Source organism: Dreissena polymorpha, chromosome 2 (assembly GCF_020536995.1).
Source record: "Dreissena polymorpha isolate Duluth1 chromosome 2, UMN_Dpol_1.0, whole genome shotgun sequence".
Lineage (NCBI taxonomy): Eukaryota > Metazoa > Mollusca > Bivalvia > Myida > Dreissenidae > Dreissena > Dreissena polymorpha.
This window is the reverse complement of record NC_068356.1, coordinates 108627563-108651767: the sequence shown is the minus strand read 5'-3', so window position 1 is coordinate 108651767 and position 24205 is coordinate 108627563. Positions and strand designations below refer to the sequence as shown.

Genomic DNA, 24205 nt, shown 5'->3' with positions numbered 1-24205 from the left:
AACAGGCGGCTCAGGTAAATGTTGTAGAGACAGAGTCTCACAGGTGGCTCAGGTAAATGTTGTAGAGACAGTCTCACAGGCAGCTCAGGTATATGTTGTAGAGACTGAGTCTCACAGGCAGCGCAATTACACAATTTGTTTGCAGGACACTGCAGTAGTAATAGTGAACAACTATGCCAACATGATGATGTAAATTTTACAGGGCACTTCAGTTCTAATAGTGAACATATTTTTCGACATGATGATGTTTATTTTCCAGCACAGATGGTGAATAACTATGCCAAATTGATTCTAGTGAACAAGTATACTAACATTGGGATGTGTATATTAGAGGACACTGACGTATAAATAGTAAAAAACTATGCCAACATGTTGATGTGTATTTTACAAGACACTGCAATACTAATAATGAATAACTATGCCAACATGACAATGTGTATTTTTCACTGCAATACTGTTTTTATCTTCTTTATCTTTTCATTTTGTTCTTTTGTTTTTCCTTTTTTCTCTTTTTTCCCCCTTTTATTTCCCTTTTTTGGTTTGTTTTTTTAACAGGACACTGGAATACTTATAGTGAACAACTATGCCAATATGATGTGTATTTTCCAGGACAGTGCAGTGCTGATAGTTGACAACTATGCCAAAGTGTTCAAACGTGAGAGACACTCTTCAGCAGATGATCGTGAAGAGGCAGCCTTGATGGTCATTGATTTCATTGGTAAAACCATTTTTTTGATTTCATTGGTAAAACCATTTTTCTGCTGTGATGGAAATACAGTTGATTTCATTCCACAGGGTGTCATATTGTCATCCCAGCATCTATATGTATAGAATAAAGTATTAAGAGTGTTTCAGTTATGTAAAATATTTCCATTTAAATTGCTGAAAAGGCATATTTAAAAGTAGTAATATAATTATGTAAAGAATTCCATATAACATTTGTGTGTCCCCTGGCATCAACTTATGCCAAAGGCATATAGCAATTGGGTTGTCTCTTTGTCCATCCATCTTGCTGTCGTTTCATATGTTTATCCATCCTTCCATCAATAAAGAAGGAGGGAGCAGTGATCTAGCTGCATGATGCTTGATTTGGGATAGAAATGCCCCTGGTTTGAACCCCTTCTTAAGCACTGAAATTTTTCTGAGAAAAAAACCCTACCCATTCTTCTTCATCTCTACCCAGATGTTAAATGGATGAGGGAATACAGCTTGTACTGTTCCAGGTAAGATGAGGGAATACAGCTTGTACTGTTCCAGGTAAGATGAGGGAATACAGCTTGTACTGTTCCAGGTAAGATGAGGGAATACAGCTTGTACTGTTCCAGGTAAGATGGCCCAGGGGGCAGGATACCTTGCTGATAAGGTGACCAAGGAGTCGAGCATGCTGGCCTCTAGTATGCTGAGTGAGACAGACTCGGCCTCTAGCACAACAACAACAACCACTATGGCCACCACCACGATGTCCGCTGCAGAATACAACATGAAATTGCAGGAACTAGCTTCTGCAAAGGAAAAGGTGCATGATATGTATTCTGTCATTTGAAAGTTGGATTTAAGATATGCGTGCTATGTTATTTAGGTAGAGCCTATTTATTTTAGCTTGATTGCATCCGAAGCCTTAATTTTATTGGGATGCTTTCAGTCTGTTTTCTAGTTAACCAATAGTTTATCTCAAAGAGAAGGTGCTCTTCATTGGAAATTCACGACCGGTTAAATTATAAAAAGGTTAAAAATCATGATTCTGATCTTTAGTATGAGTCTTAGGCAACAGAAAGTCAGGGAAAATATAAAAGATGTAAATCTGATAAGAGAAATGCTTCATATAATCAGTGATTATTGTATTCTTTATGAACAAGCATGTTAATTTAGATTGCAATCTACTGGTATCCCTGTATGTGATTATGAAAAGTATTTTTGTTTCAAACAAACTGAAGAGTATGGCTTGATCATAACTTGTACTATTTGCCAAGTGCATTCTCCGTTTTTGGAAAATGTTTATGGACACTCCCAAAACAACATTCATTTCTGCTCATTTTTGGGATGATGGAAGAAAAGTAATTTTATAGCAGGCTATGCTTTCAGACAGATTCTACTTTCAAACCCATTATCAAAAAAGCATGAATTTTTATCTTCTATGTAAATGCTAAACTATGCATTTATAGCAGGAGTGGTGAAGGTGGCTGCAATTAAAATGTGCCTAGCTGTGGGAAAACCGGGCTAAATGCATGTTTGTAAAGTGTAGCTCACGATTAGCCTGTGCAGTGTGCACAGGCTAATCAGGGACAACACTTTCGGACTATCGGTTTTATGTGGGTTTTTTTTAAACAAAGTCTTTCTAAATAAGAATCCAGTATCAGCTGATATTGTCATACCTGATTAGCCTGTGCAGACTGCACAGGATAATCTAAGATGTCCCTTTGCGCACATGCATGTAGCCCAGTTTTAGCAAGGTTCTATTAAAAAGAAGCATATCAGGCATTAAAACCTTAAGAATTGAATGATCGATCTATCATGGGAGATAAGTAATGAGCAAAGCCGTCATGCCAGTTATATGACAATATGCAGGAAAATACATTTCCTAACAGATCTGTCTGAAATAAAAGAACAAATCAGCCGGTATAGGTATTAGGGGAGGGGGTATATTGGAGGCACTCTGTTAGCCAGTTGGTTTGTTGGTCATTTATTCATCAGCATTAAATGTTATAGTTTTCTTCCTTATTTTTTAAGGGATTGAATTGGACTGAAACTATTTTATCAACATGAAGTGAAGCTGTGTTTGACATTTGTTCATCCCCAGCAATCCTTGCATTTAATACAGTTAGTTTGATTTGAACATACCAGACAAAGCTGTGTGGGGATATATATGTCACCCCCAAGCTCTTGTTGGTGTTGTTTTTTGTGTGTGTTTTTTCACACCTGTGAAATAAAATTTTGTTTGTCCTTATTTTCACATGCCTGTGAAATATTACCATGGTTACCCCAATATTTAGGCCAAGGAGGCGGCACTCAAGCTGGAGAAGGCTCTAGGACAGATCATTGAGACAGTGGCGGGCTATAAGGTGGCCGGAGAGAATCTGATGCAGCTTGACACGCCCAAGATGGCTGTCACCGTGTCCAAACGACTCACCATCAATATGAACAATGGTAATGTTCTTGATGTAGCATTCCTCTTTGTTTTAATTGTTATGGTAAGGTTATTATCTGTTCTTCAGAAACTTGTTTAACAGAATATATAATAATCAATGTACAATGAATGTGAATCAAATGTGGTTTAGCATTCAGCAATATTTGTATAATGTGATTATTTTTTTTTTATAGTGATCATATGTCCACTAAACAATCGACATATGTACATGTATCCACATACATGCATTTTAATATTATAATTTAGATGTTTATTTTTTTTCCAGTAATTGATAATATTTATGTATATTGTTTGGAATATGCCAGAGTCAAAGTTTGATGTCGGTGGTGACTCACACGTTTTGGTTCCAAAGTCCCAGCTGATATTTGGTGAATATGGCAACGAGACGTCTTTTTTCGGACAGACTGAGGTATGGGTTATCACTGCAATTTCAAATTATGGTATAATCTACCTGATCTTCTTGTGGTATAATCTAGCTGATCTCTTGTGGTATAATCTTGCTGATATCTTGTGGTATAATCTAGCTGATCTCTTGTGGTATTGTCTTGCTGATCTTTTGTGGTATAATCTACCTGATTTCTTGTGGTATAATCTAGATGATCTCTTGTAGTATAATCTAGCTGATCTCTTGTGGTATAATCTAGCTGATATATTGTGGTATGATCAAGCTGATCTCTTGTGGTATAATCTAGCTGATCTTCTGTGATATAATCTAGCTGATCCTTTGTGGTGTAATCTAGCTTATCTCTTGTGGTATAATCTAGCTAATTGCTCATGGTATAATTTAGCTGATCTCTTGTGGTTTAATCAATATATTTTATATTGTGGTATAATCTTGCTGATCTCTTGTGGTATAATCTAGCTGATCTCTTGTGTTATAATCTAGCTGATCTCTTGTTGTATAATCTAGTTGATCTCCTATGGTATAATCTAGCTGATCTTGTGTGGTATAATCTAGCTGATCTATTGTGGTTTTATCTAGCTGATCCCTTGTGGTATAATCTAGCTGATCTTCTGTGGTATAATCTAGCTGATCTCTTGTGGTATTATCTAGCTGATCTGCTGTGGTATAATATAGCTGATATTGTGTGGTATAATATAGCTAATTCTTCATGGTATAACCTAGCTGATTTCTTGTGGTATAATCTATATTATCTTTTATGGTATAATATTGCTGATCTCTTGTGGTATAATCTAGTTGATCTCTTGTGGTATAATCTAGATGATCTCTTATGGTATAATCTAGATGAACTCCTGTGGTATAATCTAGCTGATTATGTGTGGTATAATCTAGCTGATCTCTTGTGGTATAATCTAGCTGATTGTCTGTGGTATAATCTAGCTGATCTTGTGTGGTATAATCTAGATGATCTCTTGTGGTATAATCTAGCTGATCTCTTGTGGTATAATCTAGCTAATCTCTTGTGGTATAATCTATATTATCTATTGTGGAATAATCTAGCTGATCTTGTGTGACATAATCTAGCTGATCTCTTGTGGTATAATCTAGCGGATCTCTTGTGGTATGATCTAGTTTATCTTATGTGGTATGATTTAGCTGGTCTCTTGTGGTTTTATCTAGCTTATCTTGTGTTGTATAATCTAGCTGATCTCTTGTGGTATAATGTATATTATCTATTGTGGTATACTCTAGCTGATCTCTTGTGGAATAATCTAGCTGATCTCTTGTTGCATAATCTAGCTGATCTCTTGTTGAATAATCTTGCTGATCTCTTGTGGTATAATCTAGCTGGTATCTTGTGGTATAATCTAGCTTATCTATTGTGGTATTATGTAGCTTATCTCTTGTGGTGTAATCTAGCTGATCCCTGGTGATATCATCTAGCTGATCTCTCATGGTATAATCTAGCTGATCTTGTGTGGTATATCTAGCTTATATCTTGTGGTAAAATCTAGCTGATCTCTGAGATATAATCTAGCTGATCTCTTGTGGTATAATCTAGCTGATCTCATGTGGTGTACTCTAGCTGATCTCTTGTGGCATTATCTAGCTGATCTCTTGTGGTATAATTTAGCTGATCTCTTGTGGTATAATCTAGCTGATCTCTTGTGGTATAATCCAGCTGATCTCTTGTGGCATAACTTAGCTGATCTCTTGTGGTATAATTTAGCTGATCTCTTGTGGTATAATCCAGCTGATCTCTTGTGGTATAATCCAGCTGATCTCTTGTGGTATAATCCAGCTGATCGCTCATGGTATAATCTAGCTGATCTGTCATGGTATAATCCAGCTGATCTGTCATGGTATAATCTAGCTGATCTTGTGTGGTATAATCTAGTTTATCTCTTGTGGTAAAATCTAGCTGATCTCTGAGATATAATCTAGCTGATATCTTGTTGTATAATCTAGATGATCTCTTGTGGTATAAACAAGCTAATCTCTTGTGGCATAATCTAGCTGATCTCATATGGTATAATTTAGCTGATCTCTTGTGGTATAATTTAGCTGATCTATTCATTAATGTAGTATACTTAGTCGATGTTTAGTTTTCTTTTAGAAATAATGTCTAGGTATTTTCATCTCAGGAATATTGAAATCAGGTATTTGGAAATCTTTAGTCGATTTTCTGATATATTGAGGTCTGGTTCACTCATTTTGATCTCTCGAACATCCTTTCTAGTACACATTCATACTATCTGAAGTTATGTTTGTGTTTTGAACTTCAATTCGACTGATGGGTGGGTCTTGCTAAAACTTTCACACTTGAATGACCTCAATGTGAAGATGATATTTATGTAGATAATTTTAAAGAAAGTTATGTAAGCTGCAATAAGTTTAGGAAGAATGATGGCCCTTTTATTTTTTGTAAGTATATGTATTCCCTAAATGTCTTGTTTTCAATTCCTCTAAAACTGCTTGGTGGATCACCTGCAATTTTTCAGTCGAATGACCTTTAATGAATATTGTGTAGATGATCATAAGGAAAGGAAATTTGGCTGCAACGTGATATGGGCCTTTTTTGGTTTTTCCATTAAAGAATATATAGAGCAACGTCGGCTATTATCGACCGTCGATAATTATCGTCAATTCCTGATTTTGGCCTTTTATTCCACGAAAGATGGTAAATGACGTAATAAATTATGTAATACATGACGTCACTTTTCAATCTTTTCAATTTGAACGAGCTCAACAGTTTGTACGCAAACAAAACAAGTAAGTAAAATTTTACTATAATAAAATTTCATGACGCTTACACATACGATAAGGATGATGCCTTTTCTGTACCAATATCATGTGTCCTTGGCTGCACTTGACTGAATACCTTTCTACTTAAATACAAGTTTAATACATGGAACAACGTTCGCATAGCAAAATTGTGTGTGATTTGCCCTTGAAACTTAAAATATCAGATGTGTTGATAAATGCCGACCCTAATTTATGCAATAGGCAATTATCGACAGGTTTTTATTTTAATTAATGACAAAATAACAAAAGGTCTAAACACTATTTGAAACGTGTTGATATATTGCATTCAGCTATAGATCTTGCACCTATCGATATTGCGATATGCGATTCATGAAAGAAAGGCCTTCTAGAACGTCTTTGCAGCAGTCGAAATTCTAAAAACATTGTGGCAAAGGGAGAGTTCTCATATTTTTCCTATGTTTTCAACTTCAATTTGGTTACCATACGCTTATTCTTTAATAATTTGGTTCTTTTATATAGATGCTTTCAAATTCGTTTGCTGAAAAATTAGATCTATTAACACAGGAGAAGGGTAAATTCTTGTTTTGTCTTTTGCATTAGTCTAAATTGTAAAAAATGTAATGATGTTAAGATTTGCATAACATTTTAATTTGACCTGCAATATCTGTTTTGTTGCAGGTAACAGATATGTCAAAACAAGTTAGAGTCCAGTATTCGCCAACGAAAATGGGACTGGCTATTGAGGCCGTTCGAAGTAAGGCAATGTCTAAACGCAAAGCTGCCATGACGTTTGGTGTGCCGAGGTCAACGCTCTTAGACAAGCTGAGTGGGCGTGTCCCGGAGGTAAGGACTCTTCCTGGTCCAGCGACGGTCTTATCAGCAGCAGAGGAAGACGTGTTGGTGAATTATATCAAATTAATGGCTTCCATTTTATATCCGGTTTCGTGCGAGGAACTTTTAAACGAGGTCAAAAAGATTATTGATGTTGATGGGCGCAAAACGCCATTTAAAAACAGCAAACCAGGAATGGATTGGTTGTATGCCTTCAAGAACCGTCATCCAGATTTAAGCGAGCGCTTCGCCATGACACTTGGGCACCAACGCGCCTTTGTTTATATGGCTATGATTGAATCATGGTATTCAAATCTGTTTAAATACCTTTAAGATGAAATAAATGATTATGAAGATTTGATTCAAGACCCTCGACGGATTTTTACGCCGATGAGAGTGGATTCCCTCTTTGTTATAAATCTGGAAAAGTTCTTGCACAAACGGTTGCAAGACATGTTTACAACGTTAAATCTAGTAACAGACAGCAGATTACGGTCATGGTATTCTTCAATGCATTTGGCGACTGCTTCCCACCATTGATTGTCTATCCAGGTGAAAGATTTCGCGATATCGGATTGAGCAGTTTCCCAGAAGCTATATATGGCCATACTTCTAATGGGTTGATGGACAATGAGCTCTTTGTGACATTTCTGGAAGAATTTTCAAAATACGTAAATCAAAAGTAAATTACCAAACCTGTTGTACTTTTCGTTGACGGACATTCGACTCACATGTCCAGGAGCGCCGCTGAATTCTGCGCCGCTAATGGAATCATTCTATATTGTCTTTTGCCTAACGCCACCCACATTCTGCAACCATGCGATGCTGGATTTTTTTCCCTCATAAAGGCATCGTTGAAGAGACACTTGAAAAATTGGCAAATGGAAAATATTGGAGAGACTTAAACAAAAAAGGACTTTCCCAAAGTGTTCAAGGCAGCATGGGACGCCATTACCAGCTTTGAAAAGGTCCGGACTGTTCTCGTTGAACCCTTCCGGGATAGACGAAACAAAACTAGAGCCTACTTAACTTGCCAATCCTGTCACCATGGCCCTTGATCGAGACCAAGTTCCCGCCCAAGCCCTAGTACAAGACAATGCAAAAGCGCCTGTTCAAGCCTCAAAACAAGCCCATGCCCCTTCCCAAGCCCCAGAAAAGGATCCGGTCCTGATCCAAGTACAAGACAATGCCCATGCCCCCATCCAAGTACCAGACAGTGCCCAAACCCTCATCCAAGTACCAGACAATGCCCATGCCCCCATCCAAGCCTCAGCACAAGACCATGTACCAGTCGTTGTGCTAGCCCAAGCCCCTATCCAAGTCCCAGACGAGGCCTGTGTCCATCTGCCAGTAATAGAACAAGCAAATGCCCTTGTTCAAGTCCCGGAACTGACCCCAGCCCCAGTTCAAGCCATAGTCACAGCCCCTGTGTCTGCCCTGGTGCAAACGTTTGGCACAGGTCTAGCCACTCCCGGTACATCGGCTTCGGGAATCGTGTCTGGTCCTAAAGGTTTCCAATCCTATGTTTCTCCGGCTTTTCTGTCATTAACAGTCCCAGAACCAAAGAAGAAGAAATCTGGTTCCTCAATAAACCAAAAATTACCAAAAGCGCTGTCTGGGTCAGTAGCATTACGAATGTTTGAGGAGAGAGAAAGAAAGAAAGAAGAAGAAAATGAGAGAAAGCAGAGGAGAAAGGAAGAGATTCAAAAGAAACGTAAGGAAAAGGAAGAAATGGCAACACAGCGCAAACGAGATATTGCAGAAAGGAAAAGGAAAAGGGAAGAACAAAAGGCGTTGAAAAGTAAGAAAGGGTGTAAGAAAGGATGTAAGAAAGGTAGAAATGGGTGACAAAGGAAAGAAAGCAGTTCGTCTTCTGAGGAAGAAAATGTGAAGGTGCAGTACGCTGAGTCTGATGACGATTATGATGAAAGAAATATTTGTCCAGGCTGTTTAACCGATGTTGCCCTTACAGATCCTGACTAATAGATTAAATGTCGACGTTGTCCGCGATCGTGGCATGTAAGCTGTACAGGTGAGAAATTCCTGTCGAGCAAATTCAATTCTATCCTTTTCACTGCGAGCTTTGCATTTGAAAGACTATACATTCGACATGATCTGTGTGTCCATCATCGGTTCTGATCCAAAACCCACTCAAGCGTTTGATACTTACCCAGTTTCCGAACAATCCTTGGATTTAATAAGTTTTGTTGCAGATGATTGAAGACAATGATGTTGGAAAATAAGAAAAGGCTACTGATGAACAATTTTATATTTTCCCACAATATGTTCTATCATTTCTGAGCAATGTTTTAAATTATATCACAATTTTAAATTTTCATATGAATTTGGGATCGTCAAAAATGCATTGTTATAGATCTAATGATTTACCTTGTTTTATGTTTAAATTGCCCACAATAAAACGGAATTAAATAATGACAAGTTAGAAGAGTTTTTAAATTGTTTACTTGAAAAAGTGTACGATCTCGGTAATAGCCGAATCCTGTCGATAACGCCCTCCCCACAGTCAACTTATGATGACCTCCCTTTTCTTACTTATACAAATTGGTGCCGATATTTTTTACCAACCAATGGCAAGAGTGTCCGTTAAATATTCTATGTATAACTTTTGTTTCTTTTTGCAGCAGGCTGTCATCGACATGGGTAAGGCTTATGTCTTAAACTGTCGATAATAACCGACGTTGCTCTAGTTCTGAAAAAAAAATCCCCTTCAGCGACAGGAAGAATCGTGCTCAAACTCTGTTTTATGTTCTCAAATATGTATCTTATTGTAAAAATTTGAACTTTGCTTGAGACCTGTGTTGGCTGATTTACCGTTCTTTGTCTTTTTGTCCGCTGTAAAATATATAGTGAATATGTCTGTGTCCAGACTGGTTTTGTCGGGGCAGCAGTGTTTGTTACACATTGCTACTTAAATTCTGGTGAACTGAATCTATTTTCTGGTACAATGAGTTTTGATACACTCAGCCTGGTTATATATTTATTGAACTATTGAACATTCTTGTACAATTCTTGAATTCTCAGCCTGTTTTCTAATGAATGTTGAATTCTAGCCAGCACTCAATGCATTCAGTATTTTTTTTACTGTTAAAAACCTGTGTAAATGATCTTTTATTAAAATTACCTACATGGGATATGAAGTTGCAAGTGTTTATACATTTTTCTAAACATAAATGATAATGCACTTACATTGCTTGAAAAGTGAGAACTGCTTTGAGTAATGTTCAAACTTTTAAGAATTATGCTGTTTTCATTCTTCTCATTCCTTACATGTAGATTGTATGGCAACCAAAGAACTACTACACGTGGACAAACAGCTCCGATGGTGAGGCAAAAGAAATCTCAAGTAACGTCATCAATATCAAGTACCGTGACGACTCAGGAAAGGAATTGCCAGTGAAAGATTTGAAGCAGGATTTTGACATATTTTTAGGTATATGGCGCTTTCTTTAGTATTTCAAAGTGCAGTATTATTATAGTGTTTCATAGTGTTTGATTGTTTGTATAGTGTTATATTATGTCTCATAGTATTTCTTATGGTGCGTGCAGTTTTTCGTACTGTTTATTTATGTTAATTATTTTGTGTACAGTTTTTCATACTGTGTTAGTGTGTTTCTTATTATGTGTACAGTTTTTTCATAGTGCTTTATTTCCTTCCTATTTAAGTTTACAGTTTCAGTGTTTGATTGTATTTTGTTATTTTGCTTTTAGTGTTTAATTGTGTTTTTTAATTTCATGTTTAGTTTTTGCATTGTGTTTATTGTTTTTTCGTATTTTGTGTTTAGTTTTAACATAGTGTTTTATTGTGTTTCATACTTTATAAACAGTTTTTAATAGTGTTAAATTGTGTTCTCATTTTGTGTTTAGTTTTTCATAGTGTTTTTTTTTCCTTTTTTTTGTACAGTTTTTGATAATGTTTTATTGTGTTTCGTATTTTGTGTACAGTTGTTCCTAGTGTTTTTTTGTGTTTCATTTTTTTTGTAATGACTTTATAGTGTTAATTATGTTTCCTAATATTTGTACATTTTTTCAATGTGTTTTATTGTGTTTCTTGTTGTTGTTTTTTTGTGTACAGTTTTTCATAGTTTTTTAGGGTGTTTCATATTTTATGTACAGTTTTTCATAGTGTTTAATTGTGTTTCTCATTTTGTGTACAGTTTTTCATTTCAGTTTTTATTTTGTGTATGGTGTGTCAATGTGCCTTATAGTATTTCTTATTTCATGTATACCGTAATTACTCTATGTTTTCGGACACTCTAAGTTTTCGGACACCCCCTTTTTAAGCAAAAATAATTATTTTTCGTGACTCTTAATTTTCGGACACACGAGTTTTCGTCCATAATTAATGTCTCTAAGTTTTGGGACAGTATATTTTACAGCGCTATTTTACCAAATTTCGGTCCTGTTTTCGATATCTAATGACACTTCGATCATGGGGTTTTACAACCAGATTAACATCATAAAACATGGCAGGTGCATGCCTGAGGGCAACGGACCATTACATATGCGTTATTGGGTAAATAACCTTGTAAACCGGTATTAAACAATAGTTTCGCCCGATAGCATAAGCTTTATGACAATTACCAGGGGTAGGGCCAATTAACAGGTCCATTATCTACCGCAATGGTACAACCCCATCTCAGTAATATAACTGTGACAAATACTAAACGCTTCGAAGTGTGATGCACCCTTTTGCAAGTTTCACGAACAATGGAAGGTGTTAGACAACAAATATCGGAAATGAACAAACAAAGAATTCATAGTTTGCTTTTGTATTGCGTTAATTACAGGTTCATACTAGCGTGTATCGGTACATCACATGCTCATCTTTGAACACGTTGGTCAAAGTACAACCTTGTAGTAACTTTCTGTCACATAAATGAAGCATTTAAAATAATTTAAAATGCAGTGCAAACATATATAACTGTAATTTATACTTTGCGGCATGGTATTTTACAAGCACGTGCTATTACCGGTAGTCGTTGATACTATTGACGCTATTTTCGGACACTTCAATTTTCGACTCTAAGTTTTTGGAAACCTGTATTTTGTGAATATTTTTCGTATCTAAGTTTTCGGACACGAAAATAAATAATTATTTTTACGTCTCCGAAAACATAGAGTAATTATGGTAGTTTTCAGTAGATTTTTGTTGTGTTTTTTATTGTTTTTGTTTGATCTTTCTAAGACTTCATTTTTTGGCTTAGCTGTCTTTTTCTCAATAAATAGGAAGTCTGTGATTTGCAAGCCTATAAAAAAATATGTATATTATCATTTGTTTAGCGTACTAGCATGAATTTTTTCAAGATGGAGAAGTTTGAGGTTTTGTTGATAATCCATTAAAATGTTTATCAACAGATCGTAAAGATTTTATTACCGAAGATACTTTAAAAGATGGGCTGACACAAGAATGGGAAGATCCAATGATGATACACACAGTAAGCATTGCAGAACTTTATTTCACAGTTTGCTAATTTAAGATTTTTATATTTATATTGTCTTTTGTCGGCTTTATTTATGAGTGCTTGAAATTCAAACAGATGAATGTTTCAGAGCCCCAAAATGTAAAATTACATTATTTAATTGTGCGTATTTGTTGATTTCTATACAAATGCTTTTTTTCAGGTTAAAATAATGAAAAAGTATTATACTGTTGATACAAGTCAACTATATTTATGGTGATATTAAAAATATGATTTTTTAAAAGAATTTTATGTATTTCTTTACTTTGCAGGCTATAATTCAATAAACGTTACTTGTTAGCACTTCAAAACTTCTTTGTCTGCAGGTGACAGTGAAAGTTGGAATGGCCCTGTCTTTAACTCTCAGCCAGTTGTTCAACATGTCCTCGTACAATCCAGAGGTGGACCTGGACAACAACACCACGACCCCAGCACCTGAGCAGGAAATAACTATAGAGACAGATAACGTAACGTTCTACCTCTATATCAGGTGGGTTCTTTGCTTTTTTCCTCTTCTTTAGATAGGTGTCTATATGAACCAATTTATTTATGCTAGATTGCATCAGTAGTCTAAGGCTTATTCAAATGCCTTCAAGCCCATTTCCTGGGTAGAACCAGTACTTGGTATCTGTAGGAGAGATCTCAAGAACACTCACAGTGGGGATTTGACGAGTGACCTCCTGGTCTCTAAGCAGAAACCATATCCTCTCACTAAGGCGCCCTTGGATAGCTGTAGTTAAACTTTATACCTCTACATGAGTAGCTGTAAAACTTTCTACCTCTACAGTGGGTGAGTGTTACAATTCTAGATCTATATAGGGTGCATGCTATACTTTCTACCTCTATATTAGGTGAATGTTTTCTGTTGTAACTCTATATAGGGTGCATGCTATACTTTCTACCTCTATATTAGATGAGTGTTTTCTGTTGTCACTCTATATAGGGTGCATACTATACTTTCTACCTCTACAGTAGGTGAATGTTTTCTGTTCTAACTCTATAAAGGGTGCATGTTATACTTTCTACCTCTACATTAGGTGTTTACTGCTCTAACTCTATATAGGGTGCATGCTATACTTTCTTTCCTCTGCATTTGGTGAGTGTTCACTGTCCTAACTCTATATAGGGTGCATGTTATACTTTCTACCTCTACAGTGGGTGAGTGTTACAATTCTAGATCTATATAGGGTGCATGCTATACTTTCTACATCTATATTAGGTGAGTGTTTACTGTCTACCTTTATAAAGGGTGCATGTTATACTTTCTACCTCTACATTAGGTGTTTACTGTTGTAACTCTATATAGGGTGCATACTATACTTTCTTCCTCTGCATTTGGTGAGTGTTCACTGTTCTAACTCTATATAGGGTGCATGTTATACTTTTTACCTCTGCATAAGTTGAGTGCGAACTGTTGTAACTCTAAAAAGGGTGGATGCTATACTTTCTACCTCTACATTAGGTGAATGTTTTCTGTTCTTACTCTATATATGATGCATGAAATACTTTCTACCTCTATGTTAGGTGAATGTTTTCTGTTCTAACTCTATAAAGGGTGCATGCTATACTTTCTACCTCTACAGTAGGTGAGTGGTTACTGTTGTCACTCTATATAGGGTGCATGCTATACTTTCTACCTCTACATTAGGTGAGTGTTTTCTGTTGTCACTCTATATAGGGTGCATGCTATACTTTCTACCTCTACAGTAGGTGAGTGGTTACTGTTGTCACTCTATAAAGGGTGCATGCTATACTTTCTACCTCTACAGTAGGTGAGTGTTTTCTGTTGTCACTCTATATAGGGTGCATGCTATACTTTCTACCTCTACAGTAGGTGAGTGTTTTCTGTTGTCACTCTATAAAGGGTGCATGCTTTACTTTCTACCTCTATGTTAGGTGAGTGTTTTCTGTTGTCACTCAATATAGGGTGCATGCTATACTTTCTACCTCTACAGTAGGTGAGTGTTTTCTGTTGTCACTCTATATAGGGTGCATGCTATACTTATTACCTTTACATTAGATGAGTGTTTTCTGTTGTCACTCTATATAGGGTGCATGCTATACTTTCTACCTCTACAGTAGGTGAGTGTTTTCTGTTGTCACTCAATATAGGGTGCATGCTATACTTTCTACCTCTATGTTAGGTGAGTGTTTTCTGTTGTAACTCTATATAGGGTGCATGTTATACTTTCTACCTCTATATTATTTGAGTGCTTACTGTTGTTACTCTATTAACCGTGGTTTCTAAACTTTCTACCTGTACAGTAGGTGAGTGGTTACTGTTGTAACTCTATATAGGGTGCATGCTATACTTTGTACCTCTATATTAGGTGAGTGTTTACTGTTCTTACTCTACATAGGGTGCATATTATACTTTCTACCTCTACATTAGGTGATTTTTACTGTTCTAGCTCTATATAGGATGCACATTATACTTTCTACCTCTACATTAGTTGAGTGTTTACTGTTCTAACTCAATGTAGGTTGCATGTTTTACTTTCTACCTCTACAGTAGGTGAGTGGTTACTGTTGTAACTCTATATAGGGTGCATGTTATACTTTCTACCTCTATGTTAGGTGAGTGTTTACTGTTCTAACTCTATATAGAATGCATGTTATACTTTCTACCTCTATATTAATTGAGTGTTTACTGTTTTAACTCTATATAGGGTGCATGTGATACTTTCTACCTCTATATTAATTGAGTGTTTACTGTTTTAACTCTATATAGGGTGCATGTGATACTTTCTACTTCTACAATAGGTGAGTGTTTACTGTTCTAAGTCAAGATAGGGTGCATGTTATACTTTCTATCTCTACATTTGTTGAGTTTTTACTGTTCTAACTCTTTATATGGTACATGTTATGCTTTCTATTTACTGATCTTACTCTATGTAGGATGCATGTTATACTTTCTACCTCTATGTTAGGTAAGTGTTTAGTGTTCTACCTCTCTATAGGGTGAAATTTTACTTTTTACCTCTAGATTAGGTGAGTGTTTACTGTCTACCTCTATATAGGGTGCACATAATACTTTCTACCTGTACATTAGGTAAGTGTTTACTGCTCTACCTCTATATAGGCTGCATGTTCTACATTCTACCTCTATATTAGATGAGTGTTTACTGTTCTACCTCTATATAGGGTGCATGCTATACTTTCTACATCTACATTAAGTGAGTGTTTACTGTTCTACCTCTATATAGGGTGCATGTTATACTTTCTACCTCTTTATTAGGTGAGTGTTTACTGTCTACCTATAAATAGGGTGGATGCTATACTTTCTACCTCTACATTAGGTGAATTTTTACTGTTATTCCTCTTTATAGGGTGCATGTTATACTTTCTACTTCTACATTAGGTGAATCTCTACTGTTCTAACTCTTTATATGGTGGATGTTATACTTTCTACCTCTTCATTTGGTAAATTTTTACTTTTCTACATCTTTATAGGGTGCATGTTATACTTTCTACTTCTACATTAGGTGAATGTTTACTGTTCTAACTCTATATAGGGTGCATGTTATACTTTCTACATCTACATTAGGTGAGTGTTTACTGTTCTACCTCTATATAGGATGCATGTTACTTTCTACCTCTACATTAGGTGAGTGTTAACTGTTATAACTCTATATAGGGTGCTTGTTATACTTCCTACCTTTACATTAGGTGAGTGTTAACTGGTATAACTCTATATAGGGTGCATGTAATACTTTCTACTTATACATTAGGTGAGTGTTAACTGTTATAACTCTATATAGGGTGCATGTTATACTTCTTACCACTACATTAGGTGATTGTTTAATGTTCTAACTCTATATAGGGTACATGTTATACTTTCTACCTCTACATTAGGTACATTTTATACTTTCTATCTGTACATTAGGTGGGTGTTATACTTTCTACTTCTGCATTAAGAAAATTTATGCTTCCTACCGCTTAGTAATGTGGGTTAAACACTGTTTGCCTCTTCATAAGGTGGGTGTTTAATATCTACCTCTATATTAGGAGAATGTTATGCTATCTATTTCTAAATTAGGGGATAGCTATGCTATAAACTCAACATAAGATGGATGTTATGCTTTTAACCTCAAAATTAGGTAGATGTTATGCTTGTAACCTCAACCTTAGGGGTTATGCTTATAATCTCATTATAAGGTGGGTGTGACATTATGTGCCTCAACATTAGGTGGGTGTGACATTGTGTGCCTCTACATTAGGTGGGTTTGGCATTATGTGCCTCAACATAAGGTGGGTGTGACATTGTGTGCTTCTACATTAGGTGGGTGTCATGCCATCTACCTCTGCATTGGGTAGGTGTTATGCTTTTAACCTGAATATTAGGTGGGTGTTCAAGATATAACATGCATCTTTACTGCAGACTGTGGGTTATCCTGTAACAAATTATCATAGAAAAATGTTTTTGTTTTACCACGATCTTATAGCATTTATAGTGAGATATTCTGAAATAAACATGACAAACTGTCTGTCTGTCCATCTCTTCTTCTGTCAGTCTGTCTGTCCATACATCTGTCCTTCCATCAGTCAGTCTGTCTGTCCATCAGTCTGTCTGTCCGTCCATCAGTCTGTCTGTCAATACATCTGTCCTTCTATTAGTCTGTCTGTCCTTCCATCAGTCTGTCTGTTCATACATCTGTCTGTCTGTTCGTGCATCTGTCCATCCATCAGTCTGTCTGTCCATCCATCTGTCCTTCCATCAGTCTGTCTGTCCATCCATCTGTCCTTCCATCAGTCTGTGGATTCGTGCATCTGTCCTTCCATCAGTCTGTCAGTTCATGCATCTGTCCTTCCATCAGTCTGTCTGTCCATCAATCTGTCCTTCCATCAGTCTGTCTGTCCATCCATCTGTCCTTCCATCAGTCTTTATGTCCATCCATCTGTCCTTCCATCAATCTTTATGTCCATACATCTGTCCTTCCATTAGTCTCTCTGTGCTTCCATCAGTCTGTCTGTCCATCCATCTGTCTGTCCATCCATTTGTCCTTCAATCAGTCTGTCTCTCCATCCATCTGTCCTTCCACCAGTCAGTCTGTTCATACATCTGTCCTTTCATCAGTCTGTCTGTTCATCTCTTCTCATAATGGGTATATGAGCCCTCTTCTCATAACCTGTATATTAGCCCTCTACTCATAACTGGTATATAAGCCCTCTACTCATAACTGGTATATTAGCCCTCTACTCATAACTGGTATATTACCCCTCTACTCATAACTGGTTTATTAGCCCTCTACTCATGTCTTGAATATTAACCCTCTACTCATAACTGGTATATTAGCCCTCTACTCATAACTGGTATATTACCCCTCTACTCATAACAGGTATATTAGCCCTCTACTCATGTCTTGAATATTAACCCTCTACTCATAACTGGTATATTAACCCTCTACTCATAACCAGTATATTAGCCCTCTACTCATAACTGGTATATTAACCCTCTACTCATAACCAGTATATTAGCCCTCTACTCATAACTGGTATATTAGCCCTCTACTCATAACTGGTATATTAACCCTCTACTCATAACCAATATATTAGCCCTCTACTCATAACTGGTATATTAGCCCTCTACTCATAACTGGTTTATTAGCCCTCTACTCATAACTGGTTTATTAGCCCTCTACTCATAACTGGTATATTAGCCCTCTACTCATAACTGGTATATTAGCCCTCTACTCATAACTGGTATATTAGCCCTCTACTCATAACTGGTATATTAGCCCTCTACTCATAACTGGTATATTAGCCCTCTACTTATAACTGGTTTATTAGCCCTCAACTCATCATTGGTATATCAGCCCTGTACTCATAACTAGTATATTAGCCCTCTACTCATAACTGGTTTATTAGCCCTCTACTCATAACTGGTTTATTAGCCCTCTACTCATAACTGGTTTATTAGCCCTCTACTCATCATTGGTATATCAGCCCTGTACTCATAACTAGTATATTAGCCCTCTACTCATGACTGGTTATTAGCCCTCTACTCATAACTGGTTTATTAGCCCTCTACTCAAAACTGGTTTATTAGCCCTCTACTCATCATTGGTATATCAGCCCTGTACTCATAACTAGTATATTAGCCCTCTACTCGTTACTGGTATATTAGCCCTCTACTCATAACAGGTATAGTAACCCTGTACTCATAACTGGTATGTAAGCCCTCTACTCATAACTGGTATATAAGCCCTCTACTCATAACTGGTATATTAACCCTCTACTCATAACCAGTGTATAAGCCCTCTACTCATAACTGGTATATTAACCCTTTACTCATAACAGGTATATTAGCCCTGTATTCATAAATGGTATATTAATCCTCTACTCATTACAGGTCTCTATTCATAACTGGTATATTAGCCCTCTACTCATAACTCATATATTAGCCCTCTTCTCATACTGATATACAAACCCTCTACTCATAACTGGTATATTAACCCTCTACTCATAACTGGTATATATGCCCTCTACTCATAACTGGTATATTAACCCTCTACTCATAACTGGTATATATGCCCTCTACTCATAAGTCATTTATTAGCCCTCTTCCCATAACTGGTAGATCAGCCCTTTACTCATAACTAGTATATTAGCCCTCTACTCATATCTGGTATATTAGCCCTCTACTCATAACCGGTATATTAGCCCTCTACTCATAACTGGTATATTAGCCCTCTTCTCATAACTGGTAGATCAGCCCTCTACTCATAACCGGTATATTAGCCCTCTACTCATAACTGGTATATTAACCCTTTGCTCATATCAGGTATATTAGCCCTGTATTCATTAATGGTATATTAACCCTCTACTTATAACTGGTATATTATCCCTTAACTCATCACTGGTATATCAGCCCTCTACTCATAACTGGTGTATAAGCCCTCCATTCATAACTGGTTTATTAGCCCACTTCTCATAACTGGTATATTAGCACTCTACTCATAACCGGTATATTAGCCCTCTACTCATAACTTGTATTTTAACCTTCTACTCATAACTGATATATGAACCCTCTACTCATAACCGGCATATAAGCCCTCTACTCATTACTGGTTTATTAACCCTTTACTTATAACATGTATATAAGCCCTCTATTAATAACTGGTATATTAACCCTCTACTCATTACTATTCATAACTGGTATATTAAAAATCCCCTACTCATAACTGGTATATTAGCCCTCTACTCATAACTGGTAGATTAGCCCTCTACTTATAACTGGTATATTAGCCCTCTACTCATAACTGGTAGATTAGCCCTCTACTTATAACTGGTATATTATTCCTCTATTCATAAATGGTATATTAGCCATCTATTCATAACTGGAATATTAATCCTCTAATCATAACCGGTATATAAGCCCTCTACTCATAACTGGTATGTTAACCCTCTACTCTTAACTCTTTTATTTGCCCTCTACTCATAACAGGTATATTAGCCCTCTACTCATAACTAGTATATTAGCCCTCTACTCATAACTGGTAGATTAGCCCTCTACTCATAACTGGTTTATCAGCCCTGTACTCATAACTAGTATATTAGCCCTCTACTCATAACTAGTATATTAGCTCTCTACTCATAACTGGTATATTAGCCCTCTACTCATAACTGGTATATTAGCCCTCTACTCATAACTGGTAGATTAGCCCTCTACTCATAACTGGTATATAAGCCCTCTACTCATAACTGGTATATTAGCCCTCTACTCATAACTGGTATATTAGCCCTCTACTCATAACTGGTATATTAGCCCTCTACTCATAACTGGTATATTAGCCCTCTACTCATGTCTTGAATATTAACCCTCTACTCATAACTGGTATATTAACCCTCTACTCATAACTGGTATATTAGCCCTTTACCTATAACCTGTATATCAGCCCTGTACTCATGACTGGTATATTAGCCCTCTACTCATAACTGGTATATTAGCCCTCTACTCATAACTGGTATATTAGCCCCCTACTCATAACTGGTATATTAACTCTCTACTCAATACTGGTATATTAGCCCTCTACTCATAACTGGTATATTAGCCCTCTGCTCATAACTGGTTTATTAGCCCTCTACTCATAACTGGTATATTAGCCCTCTACTCATAACTGGTATATTAGCCCTCTACTCATAACTAGTATATTAACCCTCTACTCATAACTGGTAGATTAGCCCTCTACTCATAACAGGTGTATTTGCCCTCTTCTCATAACTGGTATATCAGCCCTCTACTCGTAACTGGTATATTAGCCCTCTACTCATAACTGCTGTATTTGCCCTCTTCTCATAAGTGGTATATTAGCCCTTTTCATGACTGGTATATAAGCCCTCTACTCATAACTCATATATTAACCCTCTACTCATAACTCTTATATTAGCCCTCTTCTTAGTTGCATCAAATAATGAACCTAGGGTCAAAACTGGACACATCCAGGGTTCCATTCGACTGCTGAAATAAAGTCTAGTATTTTTAGTCTGTTCTTTTACAAGTTATCTATGAGAACTATGTTTATCTTTACTGGGTCTATCTTTCTAGATAAAACATGTGTATAGTAAAGTTGACGTTTTGTGTAAATGACATTTTTATTTTTTTTATTTTATACACAAATGGTAAGTCTGAGCCATTTGGAGCGTATTTAAGTAAATGCATTTTTCTGTACAAATAAAAAAAATTCTTAAGAAAGTTTTGTATACTAAGAACTCTTTTTTAGTGTCAAAGATATTTGGTTTTCAGTGCTTGGGAATCGCCAACTATTTGGAAGCATGATTTCAACTGTGTCCTTCCTCTCTCGGCTGAACGGATGAATGAAATGATGGCTTATATGGATGACTTGACCTTTGAAAACGACACTTCCCCACCTCGGACAACCTTCATGACTGACCAACCCAACAGATGGACTTGCTTCTTCAGTATACAGGACCTCAACATGTGTGTATAGTATCATACACAGCCCTTATACTGGTTGACAGGGTGATGAGCCCACTTCTGAAACCATTCAACAAACCTGCAGTCTTACAAACATTCAACTGACTGAATGGTTCACAGTTCTTAATCTACAAGTACAAGTTAATGTAGGGAATGATGAACCTGTATATGCAGATAATAGGGTTGACATTCAAATATTGTTTAGGCCATTCCTATTAAATGATGTTTCAGGTGAGGTTTTGAGATAACCTTTTGCACATTGTTTGTCATGCATTGTCAACAGTTACGTCAAGAACACTTTTAAGGCCAAATTTATTTCCCAGTCTTCACCAAAATTGTTCTAAACATTTCATCCTATGATATTCCTGCCAAAGTTGAAAGTGGGTCATGTGGGATCAAAAACAATATCAATTGACAAACTAAATAAAAAGCATGTGAATACTATTGAAGTCACCTATTTTTGCTCAATAGCATGAAACTTGCTAAGACCATTTGTTCTAATGTTCTAATGTATCTGTTTTATCTTTGCTCAGCTGGAATATGGTCAAGTTGGTAAATTGTCCTACAAATCAATTGCTTTCAAGGATGGAGGGAGAGCAGTTTTCTTTATATGGAGATAGCAAAACCTTGTGAACATTCTAGAAGTCATGTTTTTTGTCCAATCTTCATAAAGCTTAGATGCAACATCTGATCTAATGATTCTTCTGCCAAGTTCAAAAATGGTTCTGGTCTGTTGAAAACCTGAAAATCATGAGAACCAGGAGCAGGGAAGTTTTCTTTATATGGCTTTTGGAACTGAAAACCATGGAAACATTTCCATATGTCACTCTTTTGACCAGCTCAGCATGAAACTTGCTCAAAAGATTGAAGCGGAAACGGCAGTTGTCCATAACTGTCTCTAATGTTCTAAAAACCTTGTGAAGATTGTAGAAGTGAGGAAGTTCTGGTCTGTTGATTTTGTAGAGTAATTGCCACATTTTCTTCTTCTTCCCATGATTTCAATGCGCAACATCAGGTAGCGACCTCCAGTTTCTTTAATATTCTTGTTTTATAGCTGTACATGTCTTGAGATGGTAATACTGTAAATCTACAGTTAATGGAATCATCAAAAACTAATATTTTTGCAAATAATTTTTCATAATAGACTTTAGAGTTAGACTACCTTATTCGCTAATCGATTGGCCATTCAGGCTTATATTTCTTTGTCATGAGTATATCATGGTTGTTTATACATTTAAAAATATTTCTTCATAGATAATATCACAATTTTGTTCACAATATGAGCAGGTCTCATAACTTCCAAAGATATGGTGTATTTCAGAACTGAAGATACGCCTTACTATGTGGGGGTCAAGCACACAACTGATGATATGGATATGCCATGGTTGGAGGTTCAGGAGCCAAACGGAACCACCACCACCACTACCAGCACCACAACTACTACAACCACAACCACAACCACTACAACCACAACCACACCTACGACTACCACGGATAGCCCCACAACAACACCCCTGCCACTATGTTCTTGTGTAGGGAAATCTTGGTGTAAAGAAAAATATAGCAGCGTAAAACCTTGCACTCTCACAATAGGAGAAGGAGGAGGGGGTGGAGGTAGTAATGGTGGGGGTGCAGGAGGCGGGAGTGGTGAGTGAACATTTTAAACTTTTGATGACTGATTCATGAAAACACTGTGTTGATTTTCAAAATATTCTTGCCATCCAAGAATTAGGTACATCCTGTGGAAAAGTAATGTTAGGTCATCTCTTGAACATTTGACCAATTATGAGTTTATTTTGGTAGTTGAAATGAACAACACATGTATGTATGTATTATATTATAAATTTACTTTAAATCCCAGATTAACTTTGAAGAAACAATCACGGTTTATGAAGCTTAGAGACAGTTAACTTTACTTCAAGATGTTCAACGGCATTTATTATAAACTTTTTATGGCAGGAAATGTTCATACTACCAGCATATCTTGCTTTGGTTATTCTTCACACATGTTATAGTAATTTGAAAGTATCTTGCTGTTTTGGTTTTGCAGTTTTTTAAGCGAATACTTTTTAATTATTACTCAGTATATAATTCTTTACTTCTTGTCATGTCTCTTTTTATACAACTTCTCAATTACATTCACCAAGCCTTTGCAGAAAGCTTTATCACTTTCAGCAAATCTTAGTTTTTTTTTCTATACCTCACCGTCTTCAATCACTTTGTCTTTGTAATATATCTCACTTTCGATGATCAGTTAGTTTTAATACTATATCTCTTTTTCACCAATCACTTAGTGTTTGTTCTTTATCTTAATTCCAGCAATCATGTGGTTTTTGTACTTTATCTCATTTCCAGCAATGGCATAGTCTTTGTTCTATATCTTACCTTCATGTATCACTTTATTAAACACCTCACTTCCAGCAATATCTTAGTCTTTGTTATATATCTCACTTCCAGCTATCTCCTTGTCTTTATTTCATATCATTTTTCCATCAATCACTTAGTATTTATTTCCCGTTTATTTAATAATCCAACTGTAAAATTTGGTCTATACTGGGGGACATAAAAATTATATTAATCATGCATTTATTGTTCTTTTTTCAAATAAAGTATTAAAATCAAATAGTATGGTGACTATTGTT

At 36.3% G+C, this 24205-nt stretch overlaps 1 protein-coding gene across 1 annotated transcript in view; it reads left to right on the top strand.

Annotated features, from left to right (window-relative positions):
• The window catches only part of LOC127869971 (uncharacterized), a 96980-nt gene that overhangs the window by 32753 nt on the left and 40022 nt on the right, over positions 1-24205 (top strand). Inside the window, 9 exon segments of the mRNA XM_052412630.1 lie at positions 610-718; positions 1326-1516; positions 2991-3144; positions 3451-3554; positions 10440-10596; positions 12522-12601; positions 12952-13115; positions 21372-21566; positions 22885-23210. Of these exon segments, the coding sequence (XP_052268590.1) occupies positions 610-718; positions 1326-1516; positions 2991-3144; positions 3451-3554; positions 10440-10596; positions 12522-12601; positions 12952-13115; positions 21372-21566; positions 22885-23210 (1480 nt within the window).